The sequence below is a fragment of the Onychostoma macrolepis genome, chromosome 02 (assembly GCF_012432095.1).
Source record: "Onychostoma macrolepis isolate SWU-2019 chromosome 02, ASM1243209v1, whole genome shotgun sequence".
In the NCBI taxonomy this organism is placed as follows: Eukaryota; Metazoa; Chordata; class Actinopteri; order Cypriniformes; family Cyprinidae; genus Onychostoma; species Onychostoma macrolepis.
The window spans coordinates 5316245-5335962 of NC_081156.1; the positions used below are offsets into that span (position 1 = coordinate 5316245).

Genomic DNA, 19718 nt, shown 5'->3' on the forward strand with positions numbered 1-19718 from the left:
ATTAAGGACTTAAAAGGCCTTAAATCGGATGAAGGTCGTAAGTTCATATCATAAAGTCATTGCATTAGATGTTGCATGCACTGCAAAAACTGAATATCTTCCTCAGTAATTTTGTTTTGTTTTCCAATACAAATATTTAAACATCCTTTAATCAAGATACATTTACTTGAGATGCAACTGAAAAATATGAATTCTTCTTGCTACAAATATCTGTCAGTGGGGTAAAAAAAAAACAATGAGCACATCTGGTAACTGAATGGTGCCGCAGGTGCAGTTCACAGAGCGGTAGCTATATATTCCACTCGAGGACCGGCTTTTGGTCAGTGGAGCGTTCAAGGTCAGAATGGGAAAAAATGCTGATTTATAAAGGACAAACTGTGATGGCATGGCGCCTTAGAACTCGAGTCTCTGAAACAGTGCGTCTTGTGTGTTGTTCACGGGCCGCTGTAGTGAGTACGTATCATAAGGGGTGCACAGATGGCCAAATGACAAACCGTCGTCCAGCCGTGTGTCACCAGAGGGGAGCAGAGGCTGTCGCACATTGTTAACGGCACATTGAATCACCAGCATCTACAACAGTGGTGATCCCCCATGCTAACTGCACGCCATCACCAACAGCGCATGAAATGAGCACAAGATCATCGAGACTGGACTGTGGATGATTGGAAGAAAAAGTGGCCTGCTCTGATGATTCAAGATTCCTGATGCATCACGTTGATGGCCGAGCATGGATATGTCGATTACCAACAGAGGCTCCTGCGGCACCTCGTCGAATCAATGCCTCACCGTGTGGCCACTGTTTTGTGGGCTAAAGGAGGTCCTACAGGTTATTAGATAAGTGGTCATAATGTAATGGCTCATCGGTGTATATAAATGTATGTATGTCCAGTTCACGTTGTCCCCATTTACACCTGATTTGGTTGAATAGATCAGACGTTGTCTGTCAAGACACACTGCTGTTTACACCAAGTGTATCGCTTAACGCTGCCTCTCCATCCGCACCTGTCTATCTGTATCAGGTTCAGGCTCCATCTAAACTGGGCCAAGTAGAAACTCCAAGAACATTCCAGCAAGGCGACTCTTGGGAGGGGAGGGTGTGCCGGGCAGAGGCCCGACGAGTAGGCAAGAGGGGAGGATAGAGGGGAAAGGGTAGGACTGAAGCAGATAGTGACAGAGAATGAGTGTGAAACAGAGTCCGGCCTACACAGAACCTCAACACACTTATACAGCCAAACCGTGGGATTCAAGGCTTTAACAAACCTGTGCATATGACACTTCCTCATGGATTTAAAACAAGATGCTGACATTTGCCCTGTCAGTCAGAGGATGGAGATCGGTTTGGACACGGGCTGTCAGTCTGATGTGAAAGAGCTCGCAGATGGTGCAAGAAATGCGCCCCAAAACTGGCCAGGCATGTTCAGAAAGCTGGCGGTGAATAAAACAGTCCGCCAACGCAGACGCTTCACAGTGGCTGTGTCTCATACCTGGTAAGACTCAGTGTTTGCAACCTTGTCTGGCTGGATCCTTGCTTTAATTGCTACAATTAAAGCTACACTTTATTTTAAGGTCCAGTTCTCGCTATTAAAAAAATGGCAACACTTTAGTACTTTAGTCTCACTATTAAATTGCTTATTTGCATGGCTATTAATAAAATATTTGCTGTTTATTAGTACTTAATTAGTACTGCATGATCATATTCTACATCACTAAACCTAAACTTAACAACTACCTTACTAACTATTAATAAGCAGCAAATTAGGAGTTTATTGAGGCAAAAGTCATAGTTAATGGTTTTTATGGTAACACTTTATTTTAAGGACCCATTCTCACTGTTAACTAGCATGCATATTACTGGCTGTTTATTAGCACATATTAATGCCTTATTCTGCATGAGCATATTTTAGATCCCTTAATACTACCCCATACCTAAACGTAACACCTACCTTACTAACTATTAAAAAGCAGCAAATTAGGAGTTTATCGAGGCAAAAGTCATAGTTAATATAGTTAACAACAGTGACCACCTGCTTTTCCTGCAGCTTTGGATCTCAGAGAGGAATTACATCATTACATTTGAAGGCAAAACATCATTCACTTTGACTTGAAGCAAAAAGTACAGTATATGAAAATGCTCATCCCATGAATCATTGGGAATAATGTACAATGATGGTATAATAAAAAATATTGACTTTGATTTATTGCTTTATTATTGTTGTGTTTTGAATTTCAGCCTTGTTTTATTCATTTTTATTTTTAAGTTTTTATTCTATACTGTACAGCACTTTGGTCATTTTTAAATGTGCTTTATAAATAAATATTGTATTGTATTGTGTTGACTTACTATTGGCAATAATTAAAAGGTCTAGGAAGAAAAAACTAGGTTGAACTAAGTTGAAAATCAATTAAAAAAAGTTTGAAGGCAGTAAAGAAATTAATACTTTTATTTGGCAAAGGATGCATTAAATTGTTTAAAGGTGACAGTGACAAGATTTATAATGTTAGATTTCAAATAAATACTGTTCTTTTGAACTTTCTATTCATCAAAAATCCTGAATAATAAATGTATGAAAACACAAAAATATGAAGCAGCACAACTGTTAACACTGATAATCAGAAATGTTTCTTCAACTTCAAATCAGTATATTAGAGTGATTTCTGAAGGATCGTGTGACACTGAAGACTGGAGTAATGATGCTGAAAATCCAGCTTTGCATCACAGGAATAAATTACATTTCAAAATATATTACAATAGAAAACAATCATTTTAAATTGTAATAATATTTCAAAGTATTACTATTTTACAGTACTTTTGATCAAATAAATGCAGCCTTGGTGAGCAGAAGAATTCCTTCAGAAGTATTTATCATTGTTTAACAACCTTTATATTATATTAGGCCTGTTTTAGAGATTTAATGAATTATTGTTTAAAAAAGAACCTTAGCAACCATCAACAACACCCCAGCAGCACAGTGGTGAGTTTTTCATGGGCAGGCACTATTCACATTTTCAGAAAACGTACAAAAAAAATCAAAAACCTATTGTGTTCTCAAATTCCCAGTAGAGTTTCTGCCCTCCAAACGCCAGTTATGATGATGCTGCATTTTCACCAGTAACTAGACTCTTGCAAAACCAGCCTATTACCACACACACATGTAAGAGGAGGTGATAGTTGCTAGGCTCTTCTACCAAAGGCTTTGACAGCTTTTTGTACAATTCTGAATGTGTCGTCAGACACCCTTCGCAACCCTCTGGCACAACGCCCAATGTCATTTCCCCCAGTTCCTCTTAACCGTGTCACTCGGTGGCCTGTTTATCTGTCAGCTGAGATGCCTTCTCAGTGTGCTTTCTTTTATAGTTGTTTTGCATTCTTTCTGTTCATTATGTCAACCCAAAACAGACAATGGATTAGTAGACACTTTTTAACATCTAAGCAATAAAATATTAGCACAGATGTTAATAATACATTTTACTTCCCATTTGTTTCATTTTCTCAGAAAACACATTTATTTCCATACTCAGTCATTCAATTGAAAACTGCCAGATATGGCGATAATGTTTACTATCATGTGAAATATTTTGTAAGGCCCACCCAAGTGGTCAAACAATGGAATCCAATGGTCTTTTCGGTAATTCAAATTCAGTTAAAATCTTACGAATTCATTTTATAATGGCTTTAGATTTTGAGCTGCAATGCCAGTTGATAATTGATCATTTATACTTAGAATAATTTTTGAGACATTTGATTACTCTATTGCACTCTTTACTTTTGATTAGTTCATTGCGATTCCAGTGTTGCTCATAGTCTCACGGCGGCCATCTATGTGTCACAAACTAAATGGTCTTGATCATTAGACAGTACTAATTGACTAATGCTATTTAGATGACCAGCCATGCTTGCTCTTCTTTAAAAGTACTTTATTTAGTCCCTATCCACCTATATACACTTGAATCAAAGCAATACTTCCTTATAGTCAGAGGTCATGACCACTACTATAGATATAGCCTAAGCCAACCAATATTACTTTCTCTAATAGTAGCTGTGGTCATGCCATGGTTTCCCTTGTACTGTACACTTAGCTAGAGTAATATAACAATGAACAGAGGTAAGGCTCAGCCTATTTAGGTTGGTTGAGCAACATTCTGTCCTACATGGAAAATCCAGTTTCCCCTTGTTCCCTCTGTGCTACATGGGAATTCCCTTTTTAGCCTTTACAGTCTAATTACACTTGACTAATGCCAAGTTGTTAGGAGCTCTATAATCTCAGTTGCTGGACTTTAGTCTGTTACTTAAGTGCTTTTCCCGTGCATTTCCTTGCTGCTTAACCACCATAGTATGTTATTGTAGAAACTAACTAGCAACGTTAATGATGTCATGTGCAGAAAGTGGAGTAATGACTTCTTCTAATACATTGATTTGAGATCTCCGAGATGCTGCTCTACAAACAGGGTAGCTGACTTCAACACTGATAATAAATCAGCATATTAGAATGATTTCTGAAGGATCATGTGACACTGAAGACTGGAGTAATGATGCTGAAAATTCAGCGCTGCGTCACAGAAAGAAATTATATTTGAAAGTATATTAAAATAGGGAACCGATATTAGAAATTGCAATAATATTTCACAATATTGTGGATTTTTCTGTATTTTTATCAAATTAATACAGCCTTGATGAGCACAAGACTCAAGCAAACAAAACAAATCTTACTGATCCCAAACTGTTGAACGGCATTGCATCTAGTTTTCAACACTGATTAAGACTAAATTGAATCTACAGAATGGTTTCATACTGACTATGTACTGTATGTAATTTATAGAGGAAAATCTGATGGGGTTGACATCATGTATCACGCATGTACAGCTATGAAACGTGTGTGTGTACATATATATTACTCTCCAAATATCCCTGATATGAAAAGACAGAAAATTGTTTTCAGTATTTATTTTTATTGAAGTCAAATTGTCTTTCCCTTTGCTTTCTCACTGATGCAGGCAGATCAATGACCTTCACTTCAAAGCATCAATTTTGACCTGTTCTCCACGATTCCTTTCTTCCCCATCAATCTTTTCATCTCTGTTCAATGTTGTTTTCCATTAGCTCTTGCATTGACTGCAGGACATTCCTCTCAATGGTTTTCTCCATCTCTCTTTTTAACTCTGACATCCTTCTGTCTTTTTTGCCTTCATTCATTGGAGATACACTGACTCAGTCAGGCTTGTGTTTTAGGCCTCTGAGCTTTTCTAGATCAGCTTTGTTCTGCTTCACAAACCATATTTTGGATATCCTGACCCTCCTTTTATTTCGCCCTCTTCGTCTCTCATGACAAAGTTCTTCAGTCTGGTCCACTTTCTAGCTTATTCTCAATACGAACCACCCACTTAGACAGGAGGAAAATGTCAGACCGTTTTGTAAAATGACAACCACAAATTTGTTTCATTTTGACGTCCCATTAATGGGCGGATTTAAACAATATATAAAGAGTATGATTTTGAAAGCAGAAAATCAGTTATTTTCATGTTGCAGACTAACTGTTTCGTTTATGGGGTGGTGTTTAATTCATCTGATCACCGTGTTGTTTTTCTGTGTCCCTCTGTGTAGTTTGGAGGTGGAGAATGGCCCCTCTATCGGCTGTAGTCCACTGGACCTGCAGGCGTCACCGGGCTCTGGTCTGGTCCTTCATCCCAACATGGCCAGTCACGGTCAACGGCGGGAGTCTTTCCTTTACCGCTCGGACAGCGACTACGACCTCTCTCCCAAATCCACCTCTCGCAACTCCTCGCTTGTTGGAGAGCAGCTGTGAGTAAGAACTCAGCACTTTTTTACACCTTTACCGACATTATAATAGACTAATGCTGATACTATAAATCAAACGTGCTCAGTTCTGCTGCAAAATCACAGTTTATTGAAAATAGCAAGCCAAAGGTGAAGTGCTTTTTCAAGTGGATTATCCATGTGTATCCATGCATGCTTTTCATTTAATTTGAGCCAGACCCCAATGTACACACACACATATACACAATGGGCCTCATTCATGAAACATTCGTAAATATAGGAGTAAATTCCCGAAAACTCTCCTGCGGATTCACAAACGCTTCGTAAACTTCCGATTTGATAGTTAAACATGCGTATGTTAATGAATTCCAATCATTCGTAAATAGGGCGCAGGGGCACGCTCATTCACAATTAGCATAGGATAATCCCCGCCTATGAATTACAACTGCGCAAATTGCATGTCCAGGAATCCAGTGGAATATTCTGTTCTACTTTCTCAGGTTTGGCTCCAGTATATTGCATAAATGCATAAAAGACTAATAGACCATATGCCTAACAATAAATATTCATTAACGTGTGTCCACCAAAGCGTTTTTAGCCAACTGAAAAAATGTCAGGCGCTCTTCTGAAAACGGCCAGCTGGCAGTGCTTGAGAACGCTTTGTTGGCACAAATGATAGACGCTTTGGTTGCTATGATTAGGAATATCCACGGCATCTTCATCATCTCATTTTGAAGAATATTACTGAATATAAAAATGCAGTAACCAGTAATATTAACTTCTCTATTGTTGTTCAGTTGTTGTACAAGTAAGATGATTGGTCGATGTAGTATTTGTCCCGCCCCTCCTCCATTGACAAACGATTTACACAAAAATATTTGTTCTGCTCATGTTTCATGAATGAGGCCCAATGTATACACACACACACACACACACACATATATAAATATATATACACACACACACACACACACAGTGGTGTGGTCTAGTTTTTTGAAGAGAGCATACTGTGTTTTTTCCCTCCCTCACCCGTCCCAAAGCGACACGCCATAAGCACCACTCACTAATGTGTACAGTATGCATCTACATTTAACTGACAGCATTCTGAAAGACTGCTTATGTGATATCAACATGTCAATTTATTACAAGCAACACAAGACAGCCAATGACATTTACAGCTGGGGAGACTGGACTGATTTTCTACTGTGTTAACCATCTAACTCAGCCAGTTAAGAGCTACATTTTTCCTGAATGTGGTCCCTGGAGCACAGGTTTTATCAGCTGGCAATTTTCAATGCACATTTAAGAGTGCCTGTTTTTAAATTCCCTAGCCTGACCTTGCATCAAAATGTATTTAAAATAAAAATACAAAATACTGTGTGGAAAAATGTATTTAAATACAAATACAAAATACTGTGTGAGAAAATACAATATTTTGTATTTTGAAAATACACAAAATACATACTTTATCGCTCTGACGTGTCAATAACTCCTGCCCACTAAAAGCTCCACAAATATATTTGCATACCATGACAATATATAAATGATACAGAAAAAGTTCAATTGATTTACACTTTATATCATCGTCAATGTTTATATTGTTTAATATCGCTATAGCAAGCAGTAATGCTTAAAGTTTAGCGAACACATTTGACTAACTAGTTGATAAAACCAAAATCTGACCAAAATAAAAATAAAAATCAAGACTGACTAGTGCTAATTCTATGTTCCTCTTGCTAGAACTCTTTTTTCCTTCATGCTATTGCTAACTAAATGCAAATCTGAATGGTGTTCCATTTTAACCTTAATCAAAAAGTACAAATGACTATGACATCCTTACCTTATGCATCTTATGCTGCCTTCACAGGCTATCCAATATTTTTTATTTATTTTTATTTATTTATTATTTTGTACAACCCAAATTCCGGAAATGTTGGGACATTTTTTTAATTTGAATAAAATGAAAACTAAAAGAATTTGAAATCACATGAGCCAATATTTTATTCACAATAGAACATAGAGAACATAACAAATGTTTAAACTGAGAAATTGTACAGTTTTATGCACTAAATGAGCTCATTTCAAATTTGATGCCTGCTACAGGTCTCAGGATAGTTGGGACGGGGCTATTTTTACCATGGTGTAGCATCTCCTCTTCTTTTCAGAACAGTTTGAAGACGTCTGGGCATCAAGGTTATGAGTTTCAGGAGTTTTGGTGCTGGAATTTGGTCCCATTCTTGCCTGATATAGGTTTCCAGCTGCTGAAGAGTTCGTGGTCGTCTTTGACGTATTTTTTGTTTAATGATGCGCCAAATGTTCTCTATAGGTGAAAGATCTGGACCGCAGGCAGACCAATTCAGCACCTGGACTCTTCTACTACAAAGACATGCTGTTGTATGAGCTGCAGTATGTGGTTTTGCATTGTCCTGCTGAAATACACAAGGCCTTCCCTGAAATAGACGTTGTCTGGAGGGGAGCATATGTTGCTCTAAAACCTTCATAGAACACATTTTCACTTTGAAACAGTCCATTTTAAATGAGCCTTGGCCCACAGGACACGACGGCGCTTCCTTTTTGCATGATAGAGCTTTAGTTGGCATCTGCAGACGGCACGGCGGATTATGTTTACTGACAGTGTTTTCTGGAAGTATTCCTGGGCCCATTTAGTAATGACAAAAATCATGCCGATGAGCTCCATGCATGAACTGTGTTCCGACTTACATGATCCCTACACAGTGTCCATTGCTTCCTACTCCCTGAGCAGGGAAATCCGTTGAAGTTTACTTCACTTCGGAACATTCATTCACATATTTGCGCTACGACACCACCTGCAGCGTCTTCACACACAGACGAAATTTACTAGAGTGTGACATAAATGCATCTGTAAATAAATAAAATTTAAATTCACATCTCGTACACTTTAATGACCTTTAAATGAAACATATACGCTCGCTTCAAACTGGAATCATGGCGGAATATCCTGTGATGTCCACTTCGCAGGACACTTACGTTCGAATAGAACAATCATCTAAAGCGATAAGAGATACACACAAAATGTGCAGAGCGGGGGGAGTGAGGACTGGAATTGAGAACCGCTGTGCTATGCACTGTAGGTGATGAGATTTGCAAAGCCTTTGCAATTTGACGTTGAGGAACGTTGTTTTTAAAGTATTCCACAATCTTTTTACGCACTCTTTCACAGATTGAAGAGCCTCTGCCCATCTTTACTTCTGAGAGACTCTGCCTCTCTAAGACATCCCTTTTATAGCTAATCATGTTACCGACCTGATGTAAATTAATTTAATTAGTTGCTAGATGTTCTCCCAGCTGAATCTTTTAAAAATGTCTTGCTTTTTCAGCCCTTTATTGCCCTCGTGCCAACTTTTTTGAGACCTGTAGCAGGCATCAAATTTGAAATGAGCTCATTTCGTGGATAAAAGAGTAGAATTTCTCCGTTTAAACATTTGTTATGTTATCTATGTTCTATTGTGAATAAAATATTGGCTCATGTGATTTGAAAGTCTTTTAGTTTTCATTTTATTCAAATTTAAAAAACGTCTAAACATTTCCGGAATTCGGGTTGTATATATGACTTTTCTAGCTGGAAATTGGACATGAATGCTGTTGTCATTTTTTCTGCTTTCTACTATAAGTTTTATACCCAAGTTTCTGAGTTGTGCAGGCCATAAACTTTAAACATGGTGGAGGGGAAAACAGTTGCTGCTGGGACAGGTATGCTTTTTTCCCCCACAAATGCAAGATCACCTTGTTTTAATGTTAAAGTCATGCACATAGTAATGCAATAACCATTTCAAGCATTTTGTATGTTTTATACACAGCAAAACAGCATGTATTTGACTGAAAATCCAGAATCATCAATAAGCTAACTATAAAGATGGCACTGTGAATGTTTATATAGTTGTCAACAAATGTGATGCTACATTTTAATCAAAATTAAATATCTTGAATATCTATGATTTTGGCTTCAATAAGATATTCCCAGGAAACCTGGCATCCTCCACGATTCTTATTCAGTTCAACAGTAAAGCACTTGAATTCGACAAGCTTGTAATCAGGACTTCTGAAATTGGAAGTAGGAAATTTTGATAGCACACAAAGGCAGTATTATTCCTTATTTGCTTACAGGAATCCAGAAAATTTCATTACCCAATTCCAGATGGAGTCATACAGCTGCAGCTCACATGAATGACAGTGGCATGTCTGAACTAGTTGATACAGGAAATCAGCAGTCTAATAAAGAGGTTGATTGGCAAAAAGTATTTTATGTATTTTGAAAATACAGAAATACTAAGATTAAATGTATTTAAATACAAAATATATTAGATTTTTGCGGGGCCCCGGTGCAGGTTGTACCTGTGGGCCCTGTTTTAAATAGTTTAATACATGTTTGTTCTATATATTTATCTGTGCTATTTACACAATGTTTACGTTTTTTCAAGTTTGTAGGTGTCCAGGTACAGAAACCGAATAATCAAATATAAAATAGCATTGCATAGTCTTCACTGTATAAATTAAATATAGATTCATTCTTGTTAAACTATAAAGTAGTTCAGTAAAAAGATGTGAGTGATTTTCTCTGATTTAATTTCTTGGATTAACATTAAGGACACCGACAGCAGCTAGTAAATTATAGGCGTGATCACTTTAAGAGACAATACATCCAATATGATGCACATCCGATTTTTTCTTTCTCAACTGTTTACGTTCACTTAAGTTTACGTTTGCTCTGCATGTACGCACAGAACACGGCGCGTGAGTACTCATTTGAGTTTATCCGCGTCCTGAGTTTGAATGCTTATAAACTCTTTTGAATGTTTAATTGGGCAAGGCATAAAAACATGTGAAAATGATTTTAGAATGGCCTCAGCCAGTCAGTTGAAATGAAAGAGCTGCGCAATAGCACTGGTCATCAACAGAAACAGTGTGATTTTCAAAAAGTCAGTGCTTCGATCGCAACACAGACGAGGTAAATTTATGAATGAACGTGAAAGTTCTGTCACAAAGATGTTGTTACGTATCCTCGTGCTTTTTTAAGTGGGTATACAGAAATCCTTGACCTTTGCTAGTGGGTATCCGCCGTAGGCTATACCTGCGTATCACGTAGACTACACCACTACACACACACACACACCAAATGTTAATTTGATTTAGTTAACAGAAGGTACTTGAGAAACAAAATCAATTCATGACATTATTTTTGAAAGCATCCTCACTTTACAGCATTTTCACACATAAAACTCAGTATAGCTTTGTAGGTAGGTTTCTTGAAGATCTAGTCTGTCAGTTTTTTGTTTCTTCATGTAATCCCAGATGGATCATATTTTTTGTTGGTGAATACTAATATATATATATATATATATATATATATATATATTTGTATTAGTATTTTGTATTTTGTATTTTGTTTATATTTATTTGTTTACTTATTTTAGCTTTTATTTGTTTTGCATTTATTTTAATGTTTATTATTAGTTTATTGCTTTTTATTTAATTTAGTTTTATTTTATTTTTACATGTTTCATGTTTTAATTATTCATGAGGGAAGCCCACTAAGCATGTCTTTAGGCATCCATTGATAAATGAAATCAGGAACTTAAATCTTGATTTTTTTTTGGTGAAAAATGTATTTATTAATAATTTCTTACCTTAGCAGGGCATTTATTTATTCGTTAACATTTCGACTTTTGAAATGTCTATTTATTAGTCTATATATTTTTAATTTAGATAGATTTACAGTAATAGGATATAGGAAATTTTTAATTTTTTAATCAGGTTTTAGGACATCTATGAGAACCTATGAGCACAAGGAAGGATCTGAAACTTTATCTGCTGTTAACTTACAGTGTGCATTGAATATGTTTTGATCTCATAGTACATAATATTAGTTTTTTTTATTTTCTCATAATTTTTTTAGGTCTTTGCCTCCTCAGAGAAAAAGTCCTTGACAAATTGTTTCACAGTCTAACATAACTTCAGCAGAGTTTAGCTCAATCGGTACACACCTGAATCGGTAAATCAAGGTCTTCAGGTTCACCAGACAACTACAGGCAGCTGTGTTTGAACAGGTTTGACACTAAACTCTGCAGTAAACTCCATCGCCACGAACAGGACTGAGAACTTCTGCAATAAATCATTCAACTCTTTGCAACTGCAGTACAAAACTACAAAAGCAATGCAGAAATACTGCATAACATACCCTATTTAAACCTGAGAGATAGTCTGGTCTTGAGATATTGCTTAGTATATTGACAACAAGTACATTGAAGTGCATGAACTAAAGAACTAACCCAATGATTATCGGAATTTTGGTTTTGTATTATGCATGATTTTTGTGTTGTTTCTTTCTTTTTTGGTTCTCAGACACGGTGAAGACCTGATTGTCACTCCTTTTGCTCAGGTACATTTTGCTCTTGCTTTCTGAATTGGAAAACTAAGACCAAAATGTGAATAATTTGACATGTGTGGACTGTTTCGAGTCCTTTCACTTCTTCGTTGCTGTCTTTTTGTTCAATAGGTGCTTGCAAGTCTTCGCACTGTTAGGAATAATTTCAGCATCCTGACAAATGTCCAGTGTCCCTCCAGCAAGTAAGTGACATTTACATTTGCATCATAAAGTGTAGTGTGAGGAAATACCACAAGAGGGCAGAACTCACTTAATATGACTTTTTGTCAGACTAGATGAATACTACACTAACCTACTGTACTGACCTTCCTCATAACGATAATGGTAAATGTGTATTGGTGATTTATTTATTTTTTTTATTGTATTTTTTTTTGCTTGGTCATTGTAACAAAATATACAGATACTTTGACTTTATTACAAAAAAAAAAAAAAACATAAGTCTACTGTGCTCAGTTGGTGATTGAATTATCAGTTTCTATTAAATTTAAGTTTCTGCTTTTATCTTATTAATGTGTTTATTTTCCTGCTTCATTTAACAGAAGATCACCAGTCAGCAGTCAACCGCCATTGACCAAAGCCAACCTGTCAGGTAAGATCCTCTAACAGACGTTAAACTGAGGAAAGTTCCCTTACAATGGTTGTTAACCTCAATGTGGCATCAGTCAGTAGTTACAAAGCTGCAGATCTACAGCTGAATTACTCATAACATCTTCACTTGAAGGCTTATAGCATCATGAAGGGGATACTATTATGTGTGTTATGAATAAATATGAAACAACAAACAAGTTATTAGCTAAATTGAGAGAAGTACTGGGGAAAAGGGAAATCTCAGTGGAGGATGTGAAATGTGTCAAGTAAATTAAATTAAAATTATTTTGTTAATAAAATCACTATTTAAGACAAGTTCTGTTTTATCTTCCCTGTGTTTGGGCAGGACATGTTGAAGGACCCAATAAATGGATACTTTTAAACAGGGCCAGAGTAGGGCCTATTTTCAGCCCAGGAGTTTAGTGCCCAAGACCATATGTTTATTCAAATGTTTCAAAAGGAATATACAAATAAATAACAAATGGCATACTAAACTTCTTAATGGACATTCATCAAACTTATGAATACCAAAGTAACAAATTTAGTAGGGGTGGAACGGTAAACAGATGTCACAGTTCGATACAATTTCGGTACAACAGGGGGAAAAAAAATCTACTATGCTCGGATTCTTTTCATTTATTTTGAACAAACAGTAGTACAAATTAAAAAAAATTTCCACCTAGATGTGAAAATACTAAATATTATTACATTATGTTATATATATATATCAAATCTGCAGTACATATATACTGTACATACAAGGAATAAATTCTTGAAATATATTTGATTTAGTTTACAGATAAACAAGGGGAAAAAACAGTGCGACACGTAACGTAGCCTAAATATGCTGAGTTTCAGTTCCTTGTTTTTTGACACGCTTAATTTGTCACAGAAAGGAAACTCAAATGGCAGAAAGCGACATCTTATTTGTTTTACAAAAGCACAATGTTTTGTTTTCATTGTGAGTGTACACAAATAAAAGCAGACCTTTACGCAGTGATGCATTATTAATAAGACAAGTGTTTAAAGTTGATTCTGGTGGTATAAGGAAACAGTTGAAATAATCGTGCAGGCGCGCACACACACACACACACACACACACACAAAACACATCAGTTCCAGCATTGCTAACTTGACAGCACAGTTGGTACTTTATCAAAATAAAATACAGTGAGCCAAACATCAGCGCGCCCTTCTCTGTGTCACCGTTGGAACGCGACTGAAGTACAAAGCTTATCATTTACATAATAAATAATAGTTTAGCATTCAGATACGTTACATCGCAAATATGGGAATATTATGGAATATTTGGATTTGTGCCAAATGAGAGAGGTAGGATACACGAGCACAAAGCTCCATTTCACAAACAGTTGAGTGCCACAGTTGCCATCTCTCGTGAGACAAATAAGCAACCGCAGCTTCAAAAACAAGCCCAATATTTTTGTATATATTATTTATTATCAGTTATTTATTACCAATAAATGAGCCTGCAACATATTAAACTGAAACCACTCTTTTATCTGAAAAGCAAAAACAGAAGCTATTTTACAAAAATTAGCAAACTGCAACAAAAGTGGGAACAAAACTCATCTCCAATCACCTGTGAGCAGATTAGGATTGGAGAGATGGAAAAGGAGAAAAGCACAAGAGCTTCAAAGGGGAGCTGTAACATAGCCGCATACTTATAGCCTAAAATATATAGGGGTCATTCTATGGAAATGTCCATTTTTTTTGTCCCTAGCCTTTACAGAAATATTACACTTGAAAAACACTTGGTTACAATTTTTTTTATATATTTTAAAATGAAACAATGTGTTATTTGAACAATTACACATTCTTGAGCCATCAATGTGGCAATATTTGTTTTTAATTAATTATAAAGAATTCCAAGCACCACAAAACTGCTCATCCCCACAACCATGTACAGAGAGAAAGTGCTTTATTTTGAGGTCAAAAACAGGTTTACATTTAAAATAAAATAATGTATACATAACTATCAAATAAATGACATAAAAAAACTAAATGCCACATAAATATTATAGAAAGAAATATAAAATATTATATTAAATTATATATTAAATTATAATATATATTATATTAAAAAATAAAATATTATATAATATTATAAAAAATTAGTGGTGTCAATCAATTAAAAAATGTAATCGCGTTAATCACAGTCATGGACTGTGATTAATCATGATTAATCGCAAATTTAAAATACTAGGATTTACCTGTAAATGTGTTGAAATAAAGAAATGCATGACAAACTAATTTAAGGAAACAGAACCTTTCACACCTTCGCCAGGTATGAGACATAATCCTTATTATTCTTTTATTATTATTCCTTTGTTTTTATTCAGCCATTACCAGCCTTTAAACTGGCAATGAAACGTTTACCAAGCCACATCGCTTCAATCCCAGTATACATTTACCCAACTATTATCAAAAGTATTTCTAAATAAATACAAAACATTTCTTGCTACCTTACATGTAGTATTATGACAAAATTCATTATGAAGAAGAATTGGACCTGTTCTGCAGCTGCATTAGAGCTAATATTAGCATCATGCTACATAAGACAATTTATGAGGTTAATAGTACACTTTTACTCAGAACTCACTTCAAACCACCATCGAGTGTTTGTAATAACTTCCTTTTACGATCACATGTGGAATTTGGTTGTTTACTGTTGTTAAAATATGCAATTTATAGCTTTTTGCAGCACAAATTAGCATTTCAGATGTACACATTCCCCTCGAGAAAATCACATACAGATCATATCTATCGTAATCGTGTGTTTATTATCTTATATAATCTATAGTGGCTGTTGTCAAGTTTATTTCTGCTGTGTAAAAGCCTTAACATGTATGCTCTGTTGAAACTCATGTTGTTTGTGATGTTACAACCTCCTCTCCGTTCTTAGGTTGTCAGGGATACATTCCAAGTATAATACACATTAGTAAAAGGATCTATTTTAATTTTTATTTGTCTATATACACTTTGGGCGGCTGCGGCACATTATAAAAGTAGCCGAAAAAACCGCAAACCACGGCTCTGTAATTTTTTCCCACAATTGTATTTTCAAAATAGCCCACTTGTGCCGTTACCCTGGCAACACTGGTTCGCTGTGCCCTCATCACACAATGATAGATAACCTTCCGAGCTGCGATGACGGGAAGAAGTTAGGGTCAAACCTTATCAAACGATTAATTTGAGTTAAAAAAATATGAACGCGTTAAATTCTTTTGATTAATCACATGCGTTAACACCCCTATTAAAAATATTATAAAAAAGATAAAAAATCATTAAGCCGTCATTTATATGTATTCATGAAGTCAAAAGGTAATCTAATAATGTGGTCTAAGTTTAAATGTTAAAAAAAGAAATACATTTTAAGACATCTTACCATACCAGGCTATTCGAACCAAATGTATTTATTTACTCAGTATTAGGATATGACTACTTGTTTTTTATTACAGCCCGTGATAATTACAAAAACATAGTAAAAATTAGGCTAAAAGAAAGTCAATTGCAAACGCAACTGTAAGCTGCTGTGTGAATGGGACATTTCAAGACTCACACCTGTAAGTAAATGTGGTTGTCAATCCCAAAAACTGACAGTGTGAACGTAGCCCATGTGAGAAAACTTTACAGTACAAAGCGCATAATATTAAAATAATAACGCCTTCTATTCTCGCTTGGTCTGCAATAGCGTAATGGAACGCGCTGATGACATATCATGTTTGCACAAAAAGGTAGGAAGTAAAGCGGAGGTATAGAAATACATATGTTAGCAGGCAGGTAGGACAGTCTATCTACGCTGCTGCTGCTGCGGCAGAGCAAGTACCGAGACTTGCAACTGCCAATACATTCACAACATGCTGCTGTGAGCATATAAGGAATATTGCTGCTGCACATATTGCATATATGTATAACCCCCCTATCATGCATAATCACCCCGTAGCAGATCTATACAGGTGGAGCTGGGGAAGGTGGAGGGTTTCTGAAGTGCGCTGCAACTGCCACCACAAGCATTAGCCAAATATTTGAATGTTTAGCAGCGAGCTCATTGGCTACCGATACAGAAGAGAACTAATCAGCTGTGCCATGTGATAATTACGTCATTATGTCATATTGAGTTAGATCTATCGGACTGCGCCATCTAGAGTTTCATGCCAGAACTTTGTATATAAATACATTTAGACCACTTAAAGGGTTAGTTCACCCAAAACTGAAATTAGCCCATGTTATCCTTGGTGTATATGACTTGCTTATTTCAGATGAATCCATTTGGAGTTATATAAAAAATTATTCTTGCTCTTCCAAGCTTTATAATGCTTCATACGGCTCCGGGGGGTGAATAAAGGCATCCTGTAGCGAATCCATGCGTTTTTGTCATACGTCATCCGCCAGAGCGGCTTGCATGTATCAGTCAGCAGAAGTGAGAAAAAAGTATTTATAACATTTTAAATATGAATATTTTTCTTACAAAAACCCATGGATTCGCTACAGGATGCCTTTATTCAACCCCCGGAGCCGTGTGAGGCATGTTTTATTATGGATGCGTGCGCTTTATGTGACTGCTTTTGGACTGTTGAACAGAAACACCCGCCCACTGCAATGATAAAACTTGGAAGAGCAAGGATAAGTTTTAATATAACTCCGATTGGATTCGTCTGAAAGAAGAAAGTCATATACACCTAGGATGCTTTGAGGGTGAGTAAAACATGGGCTAATTTTCATTTTTGGGTGAACTAACCCTTTAACTTAGTGGTTGCTATCGGGATGTGAAGAGACTTTCAGCCAGTATAACAAAAAACAAAAACTTTAAATATGTCACAGCCACAGAGCTTGATTTGCTAGTGCCATTGCTAGTCAGAAGTAGGGAGCATTCTGATTCCATTGGACAAAATTTGATTGGACAAAAATTTGGTATGTTTATGACTGCAAAGTTGAGTCATTTTTGGTCAGTTTTTCCAGTTCATTTTGTCATAGTGTCTAGAATATAGATGGTAGACTAAGAGTGTTTTCACACCCGTCTCATTTCACGCTTTTGTTTCAGAACCTTGAGCATTTCTATCTTAATAATATGCAGAAAAACTGAAAAGGTAGTGGCTATTTTCTGCCAGGACATTTTGGTATGCTTTGAAATGTTGTCTTGTGAAAGTAAACCCAAACCGAGAAGAAAATCCAACTTTGTAGCAATTCAAGTCCCTGTTTCGCAATAAAGTGAAAGGTCTGAATATATCTGTATATGTCTTGTTCAAATGCACTCAAATGCAATAAATGCTATTATAATAGATAAATACTTTATTATTTAAATAATACATTCATTAAATAGATTTTTATAAGCCTAATTTTCAACACAAAATATAATTTCTGATTTTTCTTTCTATTTTGGGATGAAATATGAGCCAGCCTGTTTTTGTTTTTGTTAAATGAAGCAGCAGGTGTGGTTGGTCTCTTGTGCGTGTTTTAAAGACTGGTAAAACATTTGTACGATGGCCACCACAACTCTCTCCATCTGAGCGGCCTGAAAATCCCAGCCTCTTTGAAGAAAAGAGAAATGAGGGTGTGAGTGTGGGTGGAGGGGGAAGAATGAAAGTTTGAGTAAGATAACGTTTGTATGACCTCTTACACACGCATACACACACACACAAACCACAAAGACGCAATGTGCGTAAATGCAGCACAGCGATGCATATAAAAAGCTGTGTTTATTATATGCATGTGTGTGTGCGTTTGTGCAGGTGTGAATAGTCATGCATGCATAAGCAAAGAGTAGGATTGTGTGCGACACAGCTCTGTGCATAATATTCATGAACGTGTTCAGATGTTTGTGTGAGAATTTACAAGTGGACGAACCTTGTTAAATCTGTAATGAACCCAGTCCAGGTCATATTTCACCACAAAATCAAAAGAAAAAAATAGTAAATTAAATATTTTAGATATATTATTTTAGTCAATTAATTTAAATCATTATGATCAAGGGTTAAATTAGGATTAGTATTTGTAGTTTTTTTTTTTTTTGCTGGAGAAAAACAACAACATATATGAATACACAAATACACACAGATACAGCCTTTTAATAAATCATCCAAAATTTCTACTGCTTCCCATCTAATAAAAATATGTTCTAAAAATGTTTTGCAAACATTCCCATTAGTTATGAAAACATTATTTCAGATTTTTTTTTAAACTTTGAGTTTTTTAATGTATTAAGAATGTTACTTCTTGATTATGTTAGAGGAACATTCCATTCTAGCATTTAAAAACGCCAATTAAGAACATTACATTTAAATGTTCTTTCAACATTTAAAACTCCCATTTTTTATATTTAAGGAAAGTTTTTCTTGGTTATGTGAACGTCAGAGGAACAATCCATTTTATCACTTTGAAACAGTTAGAAAACATCAGTTTTTTAATGTAAAATAAACGTTACTTCTTGGTTATGGGAATGTTAGAGGAATGTTCTGTTCCATCATTTTGAAATTGTACTGAGAACAATAAATCAGCATTATGTTCCCTGTTAGCTGATCCTTCTAATGATTAAATGATTTTCTGAGAATAATGTCGTCAAATTTGATGCCATTTTATTTTGTCATTTCACTGGAACTGAAAAAAGGAACCCTGTTTCAGATTGTTTCGTTCCAACTATTCAACATGGTAGAATTTGTACATGTAAACTTATACTAAAAATAAAATATTAATCTGAATTTAATAAGAATTTAACTAAATTGAGAATAACTGGAATTACAAAAGCAACTCAAAAGTAAAGAAGTAAAGCATTCTCATTAGAATTTGGAGGAAAATGTGCTTAACTGTCATGAAAATAATACCACAATTCAAAAAATCTTTTAAAAAAAAAGAGGTTTTTATGCAAAATTTCTTTATTCTTTTTTTTCTTTTGATATCTGAGGCCTAGACATGTTT

The 19718-nt window shown here is 35.7% G+C and overlaps 1 protein-coding gene across 2 annotated transcripts in view; it reads left to right on the plus strand.

The window, feature by feature from the left end:
• Positions 1–19718, plus strand: part of pde4bb (phosphodiesterase 4B, cAMP-specific b) — a 69782-nt gene that overhangs the window by 21821 nt on the left and 28243 nt on the right. Inside the window, exons 1-5 of one of the 2 annotated variants that reach the window (XM_058747636.1) lie at positions 1172–1487; positions 5600–5797; positions 12155–12191; positions 12309–12379; positions 12737–12786. In XM_058747636.1, the coding sequence (XP_058603619.1) occupies positions 1282–1487; positions 5600–5797; positions 12155–12191; positions 12309–12379; positions 12737–12786 (562 nt within the window). In that variant the 5' untranslated portion in view covers positions 1172–1281. Of the gene's footprint in view, positions 1–1171; positions 1488–5599; positions 5798–12154; positions 12192–12308; positions 12380–12736; positions 12787–19718 lie in introns of those variants that run through there. The other variant, XM_058747629.1, reaches the window with a different exon arrangement.